This window comes from Erinaceus europaeus, unplaced genomic scaffold (genome assembly GCF_950295315.1).
Source record: "Erinaceus europaeus unplaced genomic scaffold, mEriEur2.1 scaffold_791, whole genome shotgun sequence".
Classification (NCBI taxonomy): domain Eukaryota; kingdom Metazoa; phylum Chordata; class Mammalia; order Eulipotyphla; family Erinaceidae; genus Erinaceus; species Erinaceus europaeus.
Genome location: NW_026647837.1, coordinates 22,763 through 37,514, shown reverse-complemented (window position 1 = coordinate 37,514; position 14,752 = coordinate 22,763). Strand labels below are relative to the sequence as shown.

The 14,752-nt window shown below is 54.1% G+C and overlaps 1 protein-coding gene across 2 annotated transcripts in view; it reads right to left on the bottom strand.

Annotated features, from left to right (window-relative positions):
- Window positions 1–14,752, bottom strand: part of PLEKHM2 (pleckstrin homology and RUN domain containing M2) — a 32,721-nt gene that overhangs the window by 918 nt on the left and 17,051 nt on the right. For both annotated transcript variants that reach the window (XM_060184433.1, XM_060184434.1), the window contains 11 exons: window positions 11,394–12,215; window positions 10,071–10,140; window positions 9,817–9,907; window positions 9,417–9,481; window positions 8,260–8,348; window positions 7,550–7,682; window positions 6,127–6,317; window positions 4,965–5,030; window positions 2,140–2,299; window positions 788–967; window positions 594–710 (listed from right to left, as the gene is read on the bottom strand). In XM_060184433.1, coding sequence (XP_060040416.1) covers window positions 594–710; window positions 788–967; window positions 2,140–2,299; window positions 4,965–5,030; window positions 6,127–6,317; window positions 7,550–7,682; window positions 8,260–8,348; window positions 9,417–9,481; window positions 9,817–9,907; window positions 10,071–10,140; window positions 11,394–12,215 — 1,984 coding nt within the window. The remainder of the gene's footprint in view (window positions 1–593; window positions 711–787; window positions 968–2,139; window positions 2,300–4,964; window positions 5,031–6,126; window positions 6,318–7,549; window positions 7,683–8,259; window positions 8,349–9,416; window positions 9,482–9,816; window positions 9,908–10,070; window positions 10,141–11,393; window positions 12,216–14,752) is intronic.

Sequence of the window (14,752 nt, the reverse complement as noted above, 5' to 3'; positions counted from 1 at the left end):
CTGTGAGGGCTGCAGTGTAGGCCCCCAGCTCCCAGCAGGGGTGGGGCAGGGCAGGCATGGAAACCACCCCCCACATGCAGTGTCCACTCCCCCTGTAGCCCCAGCCATGCTCCTTCCGGCCCCTCGCTTTCCCAGCTGGGGGCTTACCCCGAGGGAGGGGGTGACTCTCCTCTCCCCAGCCTCCACATCTGGAGAAGGTCCCCCTCTCTGGAGGGCTCTCTGCGCAGCTGGAGTGCTAGCCCTGTTCGCTGATAGCTGTTCCCTCACCCCAGAGTTGTTCTGAGGGTGAAGAGGGGCATTCTGCCCATCTCGTGCCCTCCGGCGGCTGAGCACGGCTCCGGCGACCCTGTCAGCACTTCGTTGTTCGGGACAGGGGCCAGGAGCGGCAGCTCCCGGGCTCAGCTCAAGCCTCAGACCCACCGGGAGTCAGAGTCTGCCCATCGGTCCTCCTGTCTGAGTTTGCCTGGAGCTAGTGGCTCAGGACCCTGACTCCTGCCTCGGTCTGTGCCCGGCAGGGCCAGGACCTGGGTGCAGTTGGGGGCCTCTTTCCCAGGGAATGACCCCCCTCTGCCGGGCCCAGGACACTGAGGTACCTGGTAGATGGTTCTCCAGCCAGAGCTCAGTGTAGACAGGAATCTGTCCAGTTCAGACGTGCAGCTCAGGTAGATGGCCCAGGGAGGGAGGGGCTGCTGGCCGTCCTGGGAGAAGTCCTAGGGGACAGCCGGCGTCCCAGGTGAGTGCGCGCACGGCCTCCCTGGCCTGCCTCGACCATCCCGACCCGGCTCACCAAGACACAGTACTCCTTGCCCGGTTCTGTGGACACGGTGCTGATGTCGGCCAGCTTGGCTGTGCCCAGGGAGCGGAAGAAGCTGGTCTGGCAGTCCTCATGGCACGTGAAGAGGCGGTCCTCAGTGATGACCAGGCAGCAGGGGATGCAGGGGCTGGGGGCTACCCCCTGAGGGATGACCTGCAGGGTGAGGAGACAGGCAAGCTGGGCCGGTCTGAGCATGCTCTCTGGGAGGAGTGATCATATTTTAACCCCATTCTCCAGGGTCTGCTCCTGGGTTGTCCGTGGAGTCTTGTCTTGGTCCTCACAGGTGGCCCAAGACCGTTGGTTTGGTTGTGAGAAGCACCCTGTGTGTGTGGGGGTGTCGGGTTGCGTCGCGGGGGAGAGAACTTGACTGGAGCCAACCTAGGCTGCTGCTTACTCAGTGACGAGGGAGAGGAACCAGGAACTCTCGTGGCTGAGCGGGAACGCAATGCAGTCCCTTTACTGATCAGAGAAAAATGCCTTTATATCTTCTGAAGCGGAAGTGGCAGGTCGGAAAAGGAAATGGGTAGGAGAGGGGTGGAGAGAAAAAAAGAGTGCGAAAGTAGCAAGCTTCCATCTAACCAGTGGGGATTAAACCAATGCCCTGTAGGCAGGGCGGGTCTCAGGCAAAACAATGATTATGCAAATAGACCACAGCGTTAAGCAATGCAGGGGGCCTGGCCTGGCATAATGACCAACGGGGGTTGGGGGGTGGGGGGTGGGAGGGGTCCAGGAGGTGGCGTAATGGATAAAGCACTGGACTCTCAAGCATGAGGTCCCGAGTTCAATCCCCAGCAGCATATGTACCAGAGTGATGTCTGGTTCTTTCTCTCTCTCCTATCTTTTTCATTAAAAAGTAAATAGAATCTGGAGCTGGGCGGTAGCACAGCCGGTTAAGCGCACATGACACAAAGCGCAAGGACCGGCATAAGGATCTGGGTTCAAGCTCCGGGCTCCCCACCTGCAGGGGAGTCACTTCACAGGTGGTGAAGCAGGTCTGCAGGTGTCTGTCTTTCTCTCCTCCTCTCTGTCTTCCCCTCCTCTCTCCATTTCTCTCTGTCCTATCCAGCAACAAATGACATCAACAACAACAATAATAACCACAACAAGGCTATGACAACAAGGGCAACAAAAGGGGGAAAAACAAAAGCCTCCAGGAGCAGTGTATTCATGGTGCAGGCACTGAGCCCCAGCAATAACCCTGGAGGCAAAAAAATAAAATAAAAAAAGAAGAAAAAAAAAAAAGAAGCAGCAGCAGCCTTGGGGTGCTGGGATGGGGGCGGAGTGGGAGGCCAGGGGGAGAAGCGGGGAAGACGAAGAGAGCTTACCCCTCTGGACACGGCCTGGCAAAGGTGCTGTATCCAGTCGGCCATCTCAGCCTCGCTGTCAGCGCTCAGCTCAAGGCAGGGCCGGTCAGCAAGGACGACCTGGAAGGCGTGGGGCCGATCCGCGCTGTTGGATCTCCTGCAGCCGCCGCACTGTTCCCCCCTGGGCCAGAGGACGAGGGTGAGACGAGATCGAGGTGGCAGCCCCGGCCCTGGGTGGGAGCTCCCCTGCTCTGGCTCCAAGTGTGTGGACTCGGGGGGTGGGGGGCTCTTCTTCCCACCTGCCCTGCAGCCCTGGGGGGGGTGAGGGATGCTGCTAGGTGAGCCAGGCTCCACTGGGTGAAAGCTTCAAGAGGGTTAAAGCAGCCCCACACCTTTCAGCTAGGAATCAACGTGACCCTTCTAGACCCCCACGCACGGCCAGGGCAGAGGGAGAGCGTCAGTCAGCAGCTCTGGCCCTCTCAGAGCTTTTTTGTTGTTGTTGCTTCCTTTTTTGCTGCCAGGGTTATTGCTGGGGCCCAGTGCCTAAACTACAAATCTACTGCTCCCTGCAGTACATTAATTTTTTTTCTTTTTAATTTTTAGTATCTCTATTTATGAGATAGAGACAGCCAAAAATCAAGAGGGAAGGGGGCTATACAGAGGGAGACAGACAGACAGACACCCGCAGCCCTGCTTCACCACTTGCAAAGCTTTCCCCCTGCAGGTGAGGACCGGGGGTTCGAACCCAGGTCCTCGTGCACTGTTAATGTGTGAGCTTAGCCAGGTGTAGCCATGGGTGGCCAACACTATATCGTTTCTTCTCCAAAACAGAAGATTCCGGGTGCATCTGGGTGACAAGTCTAGCAGATGGAGACTTGTCTCAAGTGGCCTCCCCCAGGGCTCTGTTCTGGCTCCTACGCTATTTAATATTTACATCAATGACCTTCCAGAAACTTCTTCAAGGAAGTTCATCTACACCGATGACATCTTCTGTGCAACTCAGGCATCCAAGTTTGACATCCTCGAGGAAACACTCACGAAAGACATGTCTCTGATATCTGATTACTGTAAAAAAATGGCGACTAATCCCTAGCACTGCAAAAACAGTATCATCTGTTTTCCATCTACACCATGCCTCGGCCTCGCGTGAGCTTAATGTGCAGCTTGACGATACGAGAATCCGGCATGAAGCCCAGCCAGTCTATCTTGGCGTTACTCTCGATCGCACCCTGTCATTTCACGAACATCTCATAAAAACTGCAGCAAAGGTGGGCGCGAGGAATAACATCATTGCAAGACTGGCCAGCTCCTCATGGGGCACGAGCACTTCCACACTACGCTCATCATCTCTGGCATTATGCTATTCCACTGCAGAATACTGTGCCCCAGGATGGTTCCGTAGCCCCCATGTCCACTTGGTCGATTCCAAATTATATTCCTCCATGAGGATCATTTCTGGAACCATCCGTTCCACCCCGGTTCCATGGCTGCCAGTTCTTAGCAACATCGCCCCGCCAGATATTCGTCGGGATGCGGCATCATCTAAGTTCATTTCCCACGTCTATGCTCGACCGGACCTGCCAATATACGCGGAGATCTTCGCCCACCCTGTCCAACGCTTGACGTCTCATCACCCAATCTGGTCCCCTATGCCTACACTGAACTTCTCTGTTCCAGTCTCTTGGAAACTGGCAGTCACCTGAGGTCAAGAACAAACACCAAGAACACCTGAGTTGGCAGTCACCTGAGGTCAAGAACAAACACCTCATCACAGACCCCTGCAAGCGTCAACCCGGCTTTGACCTAGCACGTTATGACTGGGCCCTCCTCAATCGCTATCAAACAGGCCATGGCTGGTGCGCAGCTATGTTCCATCGCTGGGGAGCCAGAGACGACCCAAACTGCCCCTGCGGCTCCAGACAGACTATGACCCACATAGTCAACGACTGCCACCTCTCCAGATTCAAAGGAGGTCTCGAAACTTTACATCAGGCTCAACCTGACACTGTTGACCGGCTATGGCAAACGCTAGAAGAAGAAGAAGCCAGGTGTGCCACCACCTGGCCCCAGATTCTTTTTTTCTTTCTATTTTGATTTGGTAGGACAGAGAAAAATTGAGAGGGAAGGGGAGACAGAGAGGGAGAGAGACAGACACCTGCAGACCTGCCTCACCACTAAAGCCTCCTCGCTGTAGGTGGGGACTAGGGGCTCGAACCCAGGTCCTCGTGCATGGTGATATGTGCGTTTAACTGGCTGTACCATGCCCCACCCCCACATTTTTATCTTCCCTTTTTTTCTCTCAGGCTCTTTATTAGTATTATTATTATTGTTAACTATAGTTATTTACTGGAGACAGCCAGAAATTGAGAAGGGGAGGAGGAGATAGACAGAGAGAGAGAGACAGAGACACCCGCAGCCCTATTTCACCACTTATGAAGCTTTCCCCCTGCAGGTGGGGACCGGGGGCTTGAACCCAGGTCCTTGTGCACTGTAACATGCGCGCTCAGCCAAGTGCACCACCACCCAGCCCTTCACCTTCCGTCTTATGGGCCTGTTGTTCTCCAAGGAGGTGTGTGTCCATTTTCTCCCAGGCCAGGGGCTGCCACCCCCACATGCCACCCCCTGTCAGAGTGAACCCTGTCCCTGAGCCCAGATGAAGCTTCTCTTGCTTCCCTGGAAGGCAGCGTCCCCTCCCTGCCTCCAGCCTGAAGAAGCCTTCAGGATGCCGGTCAGGCTCCTGGACAGAAACTCGGGGTCCCAGGCTCAGGCAGAGCCTTGACCTTCATACAGTGATGCCCACTCCTAACCCACCCACTCAGCCCCTCCCACACCCATGGGACACTCACCCCATGTTCACCGAGAGCAGAGGGGTGACATCAGTGCGGTCGGGGTACTGGTAGAGGATCCCATTGCTGCAGAGGAGAGGCCAACACAGCAGGGTGAGGAACAGAAGAGCCCCAGTCTCAGGGAGTCCCCCACTCCTTAAGCCCCAGACACCCATCTTCTGTGAATGCCAGAGGGGCAGCCACTACTCCCTCCTGGGGACAGCTACCACCCCCTCCCCACATACAGATGGCTGCTTGTCCAGAGCTCAAATATTCCAGGCTTTGGCTACTCTGAAGTCCTTGCGTGTGGGACTATGTGAAAGCTTGGTAGAGCTTAGGGGAGCTCTCCCGTCCTTGGATGGAGGTCTGGAAAGACACTCACTTGTTAGCCTCTCTCCTTATAGAGATGAGCCAGGAGGGAAAAGTCTCCCAGACTCAGTTTCTCCTTGTCAGCCTCTTAAACTCACAGAAAGCCTACAGGCCTCTCACACTTAGTTCCCCCTGCTAGCAGGCCAGATGGTTGCCTGCTTTAAGATTCACTCACTCAAAGTTCACACCTCCACTTCACCTTTTGATCACAAAGGAGAACACACTCTATCATACACCTCAAATACCAGACAGAGAAAACCCCAAAATCTTATTTCCTTGTGGTCCTTGATATCTATGATTTACATCAAGCTTTGTTTTTTCTTTTCTCTATCTCATCTTACTGATTTAACCCCTATGCTTCTCTCAAATGCCTTTGGACAATTAACTTGCCTGCATAATGGAGGCAAGTTGTCTTGACCTTTATGTATCTGCATCAATTCTTGTCATACCAGCCCCCTACCATAGGGGCAAGCTGACCTTTAAGAAACCTGTAATTTCTGACGTATCTGAAAAATGTTCTTTGTTTAAATCTCTATATATACCCAAGCCCACCCCCAAATAAAACGAGTGTTTGTACCAGAATGCTCCCCAGTGTCTCCTTTCTGTATCGCTCAGCCCTTGAGCTAGCAAGGGAGAATCGGTAACTTGCCTCCTGGCTGGAGCCACCCCACGTGAGCCTCAGCACTTGTGGAGGAAAGGGGGCATCCTCCCTAGGCCATGGCCCTCGGTGCCCCTCTACAGTAACCCCGCTGGGTGCCTGGCAGCCCTGTGGCCTCTGGACAGAGCTCCAGGCCTGAGTGGTGAGGATGCTGACCTGAGTACCACGAAGCAGGTCTTCCAGTGCTCCTTGCCCAGGTAGGAGGTGCCCGCCTTGTAGTACAGCATGCCCTCCTTGGTGATGGTGCCCTCGGGCAGTGAGCAGTGGCAGGGGCCAGGGCCGAGGGACTCATCCAGGGGGTCCTCCCAGTGCACGAGCCCATAGAAGCATACAGTGACAGCGGTCGCCTGGCAGGGTGGGAGGCAGACAGTGCCGTGAGGTCTGGGCCGGGCTTGCTGGCCACGCGGCGTGGCTGCCGAGAGGGCAGGTAGGAAGGGGGGGCAGGAGGGGGTGGCAGAAGAACCACTTTCAGGGAGGTGACTGGTGATGCTGAACACGTTTACTTGGCAGTCCAGGAGGTGGCACAGTGGATAAAGTGCCAGGCTCTCAAGCATGAGGTCCTGAGTTCAGTTTCTGGCAGCCCATGTTCCAGAGTGACGTCTGGTTCTCTTTCCTCTCTCTCACTCTCTCTCTCTCTCTCATTGATAGGTAGGACACAGAGAGACTGAGAGCAGAGAGGGAGGGAGAGAGAGACCTGCATGTGGACCTGCTCCATCATTTGTGAAGTTTCCCCTGTCCCCTCCTCCCCCGTACCCCGCAGATGGGATTGAGGTGAGGCTTGAACCTGGGTCCTTGTGAATAGCCATGTGTGTGCTCAACCAGCTGTGCCGCCACCTGGCTCCTATAAAAATCTTTTAAAGAAATTATTTATTTATTTATTCATGAGAAATCTAGGAAGAGAGAGAAAGAAACAGATCACCACTCTGGTACATGTGCTGCCAGGGACTGAATTTAAGACTTCTTGCTTTAGAGTCCAGTGCTTTATCCAGTAAGCTACCTCCTGGACCACAAAATCTTTCAAAATCTGTTTTTTTTTTTTTTAAGATTTATTTGTACCTCTTTTTTTTCTCTCTCTCTCTCTCTTTCTCCCTTTGCAATGAAACAATAGGGAAGGAATCTAAGATCTCCCATGTGATACCAATGCTGAGTAATCCCTTTCATTCTTTAAAGCGGGGGAGACGCACAGGAGAGAGGACAGGACACAGAGGAGGCAGAAACACCACTACACTGCTCCACCATCCATGGAGCTCCCATGGTGCCGGGCATAACGTTCCCACAGTGGTTCTGGGGCTTCAACTCAGGGCCTCACACACAAGGTGTGTGCTCTGCTGGGTGAACTATCTCCTGGCCCTATTTGCACTCCTTGATCCTGATACCAGGGCTAGTCTCTCAGGGAGGGCAGACCAGAAGATTGTTTTTTATTTATCTCAATAGACAGAGACACAGAGAAAGAAGATGAGAGAGAGAGAGGCCAGAGCAGTACTATGCGGTACTAGGAATCGAACTTGGGACCTCATGCTTGGAAGTCCAAAGCTCAGCCACTACGCCATCTGCCAAGCCACTTGCCCCAGGTTCTCACCTCACACCGAGACTCCTGGGCCACAAATTTGGCCAGTGCCAGCTTCTCCATGGTGGCGTCAGTCAGGATGCTGGGGTAGGGGGGCTCCCGACAGCCTCTGATCATGGCTGACTTCAAAGAAACCAAGAAGAACCTGTCCCGGGAGTGGTTTGCGGTCAGGGCTCCGAGGAGAGCCCACCTCGACTGGACAGGACTTAGTTCTGAGAGCACGGGGCCCAGAGGGGGGCGTCTAGGACACCTGGCAAGGGAAGGGACCTGGCTGGCTGGAGCCAGGGTTCAGGGCAATGAATGGGGCAACGCCAGGCTGTGGCCCACGATCATCAGATGGTGACCTGGCAAAGACTTGAACTAGTCCCAGGAGCCCCAAGGCCCTGGCTGCGGGGAAAGATCAGACAAGGGGTGCAGCAGGACTCGGAAGTCTCCAGACACGTGCGGCCTCATTGCCCGAGGCTCCAGTTCCCTCCAGCCCCTCTTCCTCTCTGTCCACAAGCCTAGGCTGACTACCCAGAGTCCCCGGGTCCTGAGTTTACCCAAGTGCCACCTGTCTGATCAGACTGCAGGTCCCAGAGGGCACTAGGCCTCCCCTTCCTCGCCTCCCACTTCCCACCCTTCACCCTGCAGGCAGGCGTCCAGGAGGGGGGCAGAGGTGGATTGTCCAGTCCTGCTGACGGGGTGGCGGTGGTGGGGAGAGGGGGATGGGGGTCACTCACTCAGCCAGGGTCACGTCGGCAGTGTCCAGCAGAAACTGCTTCCTGCGGTTGGTACACACCAGCCTCACCGTCTGCTGGTCCAGTCCCACCTGCCGGAAACCACACCCTCAGATATGTACGGGGGCTTGGAGAAGAGGCAGCCATGGAAGAGGTACCAAGGCGTAAAGCCCCCCAAGTTTCAGACCCCGGCACAGAGGAGAGAGCCGTGGCCGGCAGTGTGGCAGATGGAGTCAGCCTCCAACACTGCTCCTACCCCCAGCACCTGCAGGAAGCTGCTGCCTGACCCCAGGGTCAGGGAGGAGGCCTCGCCCGGCTCCGCAGCTCAGGGGTGCGTGACTTGAGGGCCCCTGCCCTGTGGCGCTCATCCAGTAATGGTTGTCAGTTTCTAGACTAAATTCTTGCATTGCTTCGGCGGCTAGCTATTATTACTGATACTTTTTACTTCGTGAAAATTTAGTTTTACATGTAATTTCTCCTATTCTACACTGTATACTGTCCCGTTTCATCTTTTAAATATATAAAATATATATTAAATATATTTAAAATTTTAATATTTATTTATTCCCTGTTTTTGCCCTTGTTATTTGATTGTTGTAGTTACCTTTGTTGTTATTGATGTCATCGTTGTTGGATAGGACAGAGAGAAATGGAGAGAGGAGGGGAAGACAGAGAGGGGGAGAGAAACACAGACACCTGCAGACCTGCTTCACCGCTTGTGAAGTGACTCCCCTGCAGGTGGGGAGCCGGGGGCTCGAACCAGGATCCTTGTACTGGTCCTTGCGCTTTGCGCCATTTGCACTTATCCCACTGAGCCACTGCCCGACTCCCTTAAATATATACTTTAAGAAGAGTTATTTATTTTCCAGAGCACGAGTCTCTTTGCGTAACCATTATGCTGTCTCTCCACCCCCCCCCACCCCCATTATGATAGCACAATGGTTATACAAGGAGACTCTCATGCCTGGGGCTCCAAAGTCCCAGGTTCAATGACCCGGCCCTCCATGATGTCATATGCCAGAGCTGAGCCATGCTCTGTTAAAGAAAGGAAGAAAGCTTAAAAAAAAGAAGGAAAAAAAAAAAAAAAGGAAGGAAGGAAGGGAACAGATTTTAGCATTATTTGTAACCTGTCATCAAGTATCCTCCGAGCCTGAACTCACCGATATGTAGTCGAGCTCACTGTAGGAGATGGCCTCTTCCACCAGGTATGGCTTTTCTGTGGCCCCTGGCAGAGGAGACCGCAGTGGCCGTTACCGTTACCCCAGTGCTTCTCCCCCGGCCCCCAGCCCCCTGCCCCATGCTCTAAGCCTCATCCTGGCCCCTCCCTCAGAGAAGACTCATCCCAGCCCTCTGGTCTGAAAGTATAAGAGTAGGAAAAAGACTTGAGGGAAGGGCCCCCCCCCATGTGTAAGGACGGCGGGCTGGGGACAGCCTTCGGTGGAGTGTGCTGCTGCCCTGAGGGCCACAGAGGCAGGCAGGCGGGCGGGCGGCGCACTCATGGTGGGGGTCGGGGGAGCAAGGGTGGCGGTGGTCAGTCTCGTCCAGACCCCTCCCCAGCACCTTTGCGGAGCAGGTAGACGTAGCAGTCTGTAAGCAGCACGTACAGCAGCTGCAGGTTGCCTTCCATGTGGCCCGTGCTCATCCGGATCATCTGAGGGGCCCGAGTGGAGTCGGGAGACAGGTGTCACACCTTGCAGCTCCTGCCCGGCCCCCGGGCGGGACTCTCCCCCTTCCACCCAGGCCTGGGGCCCAGCCCGCCTCACCCTTGCTGCGCTGGGTCTTGCTCATTCATTCTTGAGCTCCCGGCAACTTACTTTGAAGAGCTGCTCTTCGTTTTCCCGAAACACGTGGATCATCAGCAGGAGTAAGTGGTTGTTGTCTACCCTGTGAGGGGGGCAGCCATGGGGAGGGCTGGGAGTCGGGCCCGGCCGGGGGTGGGAAAGCACACGGGGGGGGGGGGGGGCAGGGCAGTTCAGGCAGAGATGCACAGGGCTATGGTCCCGCTAAGGGTCAAAAAGTGAGGGGAGGTGCACGGGAGACAGCATCAGGGTTCCCAGGTTCAGTTCCCCACACCACCAGCAGCCAGGGCTGAGCAGTGCTCTGGAGGGGGAAATAAAGTGAGGGGAGTGAAGCAGCCTCGGAAGGGGGTACAGTGGGTAAAGCCTGGGACCCATAAGCCTGAGGTTCCAAGTTTGATCCCTGGCATCGTATGTGCCAGAGTAGTGCTCTGGCTCTCTCTCTCTCTCTCTCTCTCTCCCCCTCTCTCTCCCCTTCCTGTTCTCTTATAGATAAATAAATCTTTAAAAAAAAAAAAAAAAGTGTGAGGGAGTTGGGTGGTAGAGCAGCGGGTTAAGTGCAGGTGGCGCAAAGCGCAAGGACCGGAGTCAGTATCCGGGTTCGAGCCCCTGGCTCCCCATCCGCAGGGGAGTCGCTTCACAGGTGGTGAAGCAGGTCTGCGGGTGTCTGTCTTTCTCTCCCCCTCTCTGTCTTCCCCTCCTCTCTCCATTTCTCTCTGTCCTATCCAACAACAACAGCAATAACAACAATAAAAAGAAATAAAAAGGGCAACAAAAGGGAATAAATAAATAAATAAATAAATAAATAAATAAACATTTAAGAAAAGTGGGGCCAGGTGGTGGTGCACCTGCTTGAGCGCACGTGTAGTAATGTGCAAGGACCGGGGTTCGAGTACCCACTCCCCACCTGCAGTGGTTTTTATTTTATTTTATTTTTTTTTATTTTACTAGAGCACTGGTCAGCTCTGGCTTATGGTGGTGTGGGGGACTGAGCCTGGGACTTTAGAGCCTCAAGCATGACAGTCTCTTTGCATAACCATGATGCTATCTACCCTCTGCCCAGGGGGAAAGTTTTGCAAGTGGTGAAGCAGTGCAGCAGGTGTCTCTGTCTCTCTCCCTCTACTACCCACTTCCCTCTCAATTTCTAGCTGTCTCCATCCAAAATATAAAGAAAGAAAGATAATAAACAAAATTTTTTAAAAAGTGCAAGAAGTGAGATCGAGCTCCATCCTGCGTCCCAGTATAGACCAAGCCTCACGGGAGCTGTGCTTAACTTATTCCGGGGACAGAAGCCCGGTGTCACCCACTTCAGGGACCAACCACACAGCCAGCCTTGCTCACCTGAACTCTGCCGAGTGGGTGAGCTCAGAAGGGCTTCCCTGACCCTCCTCAACCCCAGAGTCCTCAGCGCTGCTCACACAGGGGCTGGGCTGCTCTTCCTTGAGGTGGCAAAGAGACTCCGGACCCTCCCTGACCAGGGGCAACGGGGTCACGGGTTCCTGGGTCTCTGGCTCCGGGGCATCCCCCGGGGTGTCCTCTAGGGGCCCAGGTGCCGGTTCCGGTCCTCCTCCTCCTCCCTCTTCTTCTTGGCCAGAAGCCGCAGGGCTACCAGGAACATGTGACGGTTGGCCAGGCCCTGCAGGGTCATGGTTGCCGCCACCTGATGCAGCAGTGCCTGGACTTTCGACGGTAAAGCAGTAGAAGTCCATGGGGGCTGGCAGTCCCTCGCTAAAGTTGCAAGAGGGCGGCCTCTCCGGGGCTTCCCCGGGAGAGCCGGTCCGAAAGGACTGGTCTGGACGTTCGGTGTGGGAGCGCCATGTGCTCGGGTCCAGCTGCCCGTTGAGCTGGTCGATGACCTTGCGCAGGGGCTGCCCCAGACGCTCCATAGAGGTGTCCTTCATCTCAGGGATGAGCAGGCCCACCTGGCTGGACTCTGAGCGCTCGCTGCTCTCGGGGGCGCTGCCGGACCCCTCTCCCTCCTCCTGAGGGGAAGCGAAGGTGGTGTCTGGGGAGACCTGCCCGAGGCGGCCCTGGCTGCCCACGAGGCTGTCGCCGTCTCCCCGCCTGGCATGGGAGTGGTGGGTGGAGGCTGGGTGAAGGGGACTTGCTTCCTCATCCGATCGGGCCTTCTTCTTCTTGCCAGTTTTTTTCTTCTTGGTGACCCTGGGACAGTAGAGATGGGAGAGATTTCGCAGCTGAACATCATAATGCTGTGGGGAACTGGATGGGCTGGGCAAGTTGCAGACGTTATCATGATTCTGAATTATCCTGTCCTGACTTCCCTGGGCACACAGCCTCGCCAGTGTGTCCTGGAACCCCATGTCCCCAGAGCCCTGCCCCACTAGGGAAAGACAGAAACAGGCTGGGGGTCTGGATCCACCTGCCGGCACCCATGCCCAGCGGAGAAGCAGTGACAGAAGCCACAACTCCCAGCTTCTGCTCCCCATAGAGAACTTTGGTCCCTATTCATTCCCAGAGGGGGAGACATGTTGGGGAAGATGACTGGAGAGTTCTGAAGCCTAACTCCACCAGAACCATAGAGAAATGAGGTAAAAAGGAAGGGCACTCAGAAGTGGTAACAGCTGTAGGTGTGGCTTAGAAAGGGAAGATGAGTGGTCCGGAAGGTGGCGCAGTGGATAAAGCACTGGATTCTCAACCATGGGGTCCTGAGTTCAATTCCCAGCAGCACATGTACCAGAGTGATGTCTGGTTCTTTCTCTCTCTTCGCCTGTCTTTCTCATAAATAAATAAATAGATAAATAAATTCTTTAAAGAAAGAGAAAAGAGAAGATGAGACCATGAAGAAAAATGGGCAACAATATAGAGACAGACAGTTGTAGAAATAATAGGGGAGCTGGGCGGGTTAAGCGCAGGTGGTGCAAAGCGCAAGGACCAGTGTAAGGATTCCAGTTCAAGCCCTCGGCTCCCCACTTGCAGGAGAGACGCTTCACAAGTGGTGAAGCGGGTCTGCAGGTGTCTATCTTTCTCTCAATTTCTCCATTTCTCTCTGTCCTGTCCAACAATGACGACATCAATAACTATAATAAAACAACAAGGGCAACAAAAGGGAATAAATAAATATTAAAAAAAAAAAAAGAAAAGAAATAATAGCCCATATCTGCAACTTAAGGAAAACTGCTGTTATCTTCCAGTGGAGGGACTGGGGACAGAGAACTCCGGTGGTGGGAACAGTGAGGAAGGAAGTCTGCTCCTGTTATCTGCTAATTCTGTAAATTCACATGAACTCGCCAATAACATTAAAATTCAAAGCGAAACTAGATGGGCTGGATCAGAAGAGAGTCCCCCAGGTGCGGGAGGCTCTGAGGAACAGCCAGAGCGTCAGTGGGTCTGGGCAGTGCCAGAGGTCACAGCTGTCTGGGTCCTGCGATGCCCCTCACTGTTCACAGAGGCAGGGATGACCACAAGGAAGACAGCAGTGAGGGCAGTGCCAGAGGACCCCAGAGGACCCCCGGTGGCTCCTAGGCTTTCTGGCTGGTGACACGACTAAGCCAGCTGTGTTCTGGGAATAAACACGACTTGTAGCAACTCGGGAGGTGGTGCAGTAGACGCAGTGTGATATTCTCAGACATGAAGTCCCTAGTTTGATCCTTGGCATTACATGTGCCAGACAGTAGCTCTGGTCCACTACCCATCCGTTCGTCCTGGAAATCAATCAATCAATCAATCAATCAATACAATTTTCAAAGGGAGTGGGCTGGAAGATTGGTACCAGATAAAGCACTGGACTCTCAAGTATGAGGTCCTGAGTTTGATCCCCGCAAGCAGAGTGGTACTCTGCTCCATTCTCTCTCTCACGAAGGAATAGATCAATAGACGTAAAAATAAACAGGTGGGTGAAGTCGGGCGGGCGGAAGCGCGGTGGGTTAAGCGCACGTGGCACAAAGCGCAAGGACCGGCGTAAGGATTCCGGTTCGAGCCCCCGGCTCCCCACCTGCAGGGGAGTTGCTTCACAAGCGGTGAAGCAGGTCTGCAGGTGTCTGTCTTTCTCTCCTCCTCTCTGTCTTCCCCTCCTCTCTCCATTTCTCTCTGTCCTGTCCAACGACGACGACATCACCAACAATAATAACCACAACAAGGCTACAACAACAAGGGCAACAAAAGGAGAAACAAACAAACAAACAAACAAACAGGAAGGGGCTGGTCAATGGCACACACATCACCAAGCACGAGAACCTGGATTCAAGTCCCGGCTCCCCACCTCAGGGGGGAGGCTTCATGAGCTGTGCAGCTGCAGCTGTCTCTTTCTCTTCCTCCCCTATCTCCTCTTCCCCTTTCAGATTTTTCTGTCCTACCTGATAAAAATGAAACAAGAAGAAGAGGAAAAACTGCTCACTGGGAGAGGTAGATTTAAATAATAATAATGGGAGCCAGGCAATGGTGCAGCGGGTTAAGCGCACATGGCAGAAAGCACAAAGACCGGCGGCGTAAGGACCCCGGTTCGAGCCCCCGGCTCCCCACCTGCAGGGGTGTGGCTTCACAGGTGGTGAAGCAGGTCTGCAGGTGTCTGTCTTTCTCTCCCCCTCTCTGTCTTCCCCTCCTTTCTCCATTTCTCTCTGTCCTATCCAACAACAACAGCAATAACAACTATAATAACTACGACGACGATGATAAACGGGCAACAAAAGGGAAAAATTTTTTTTAAATAAATTAATAATAATAAACAATAGTAACAATGAAAT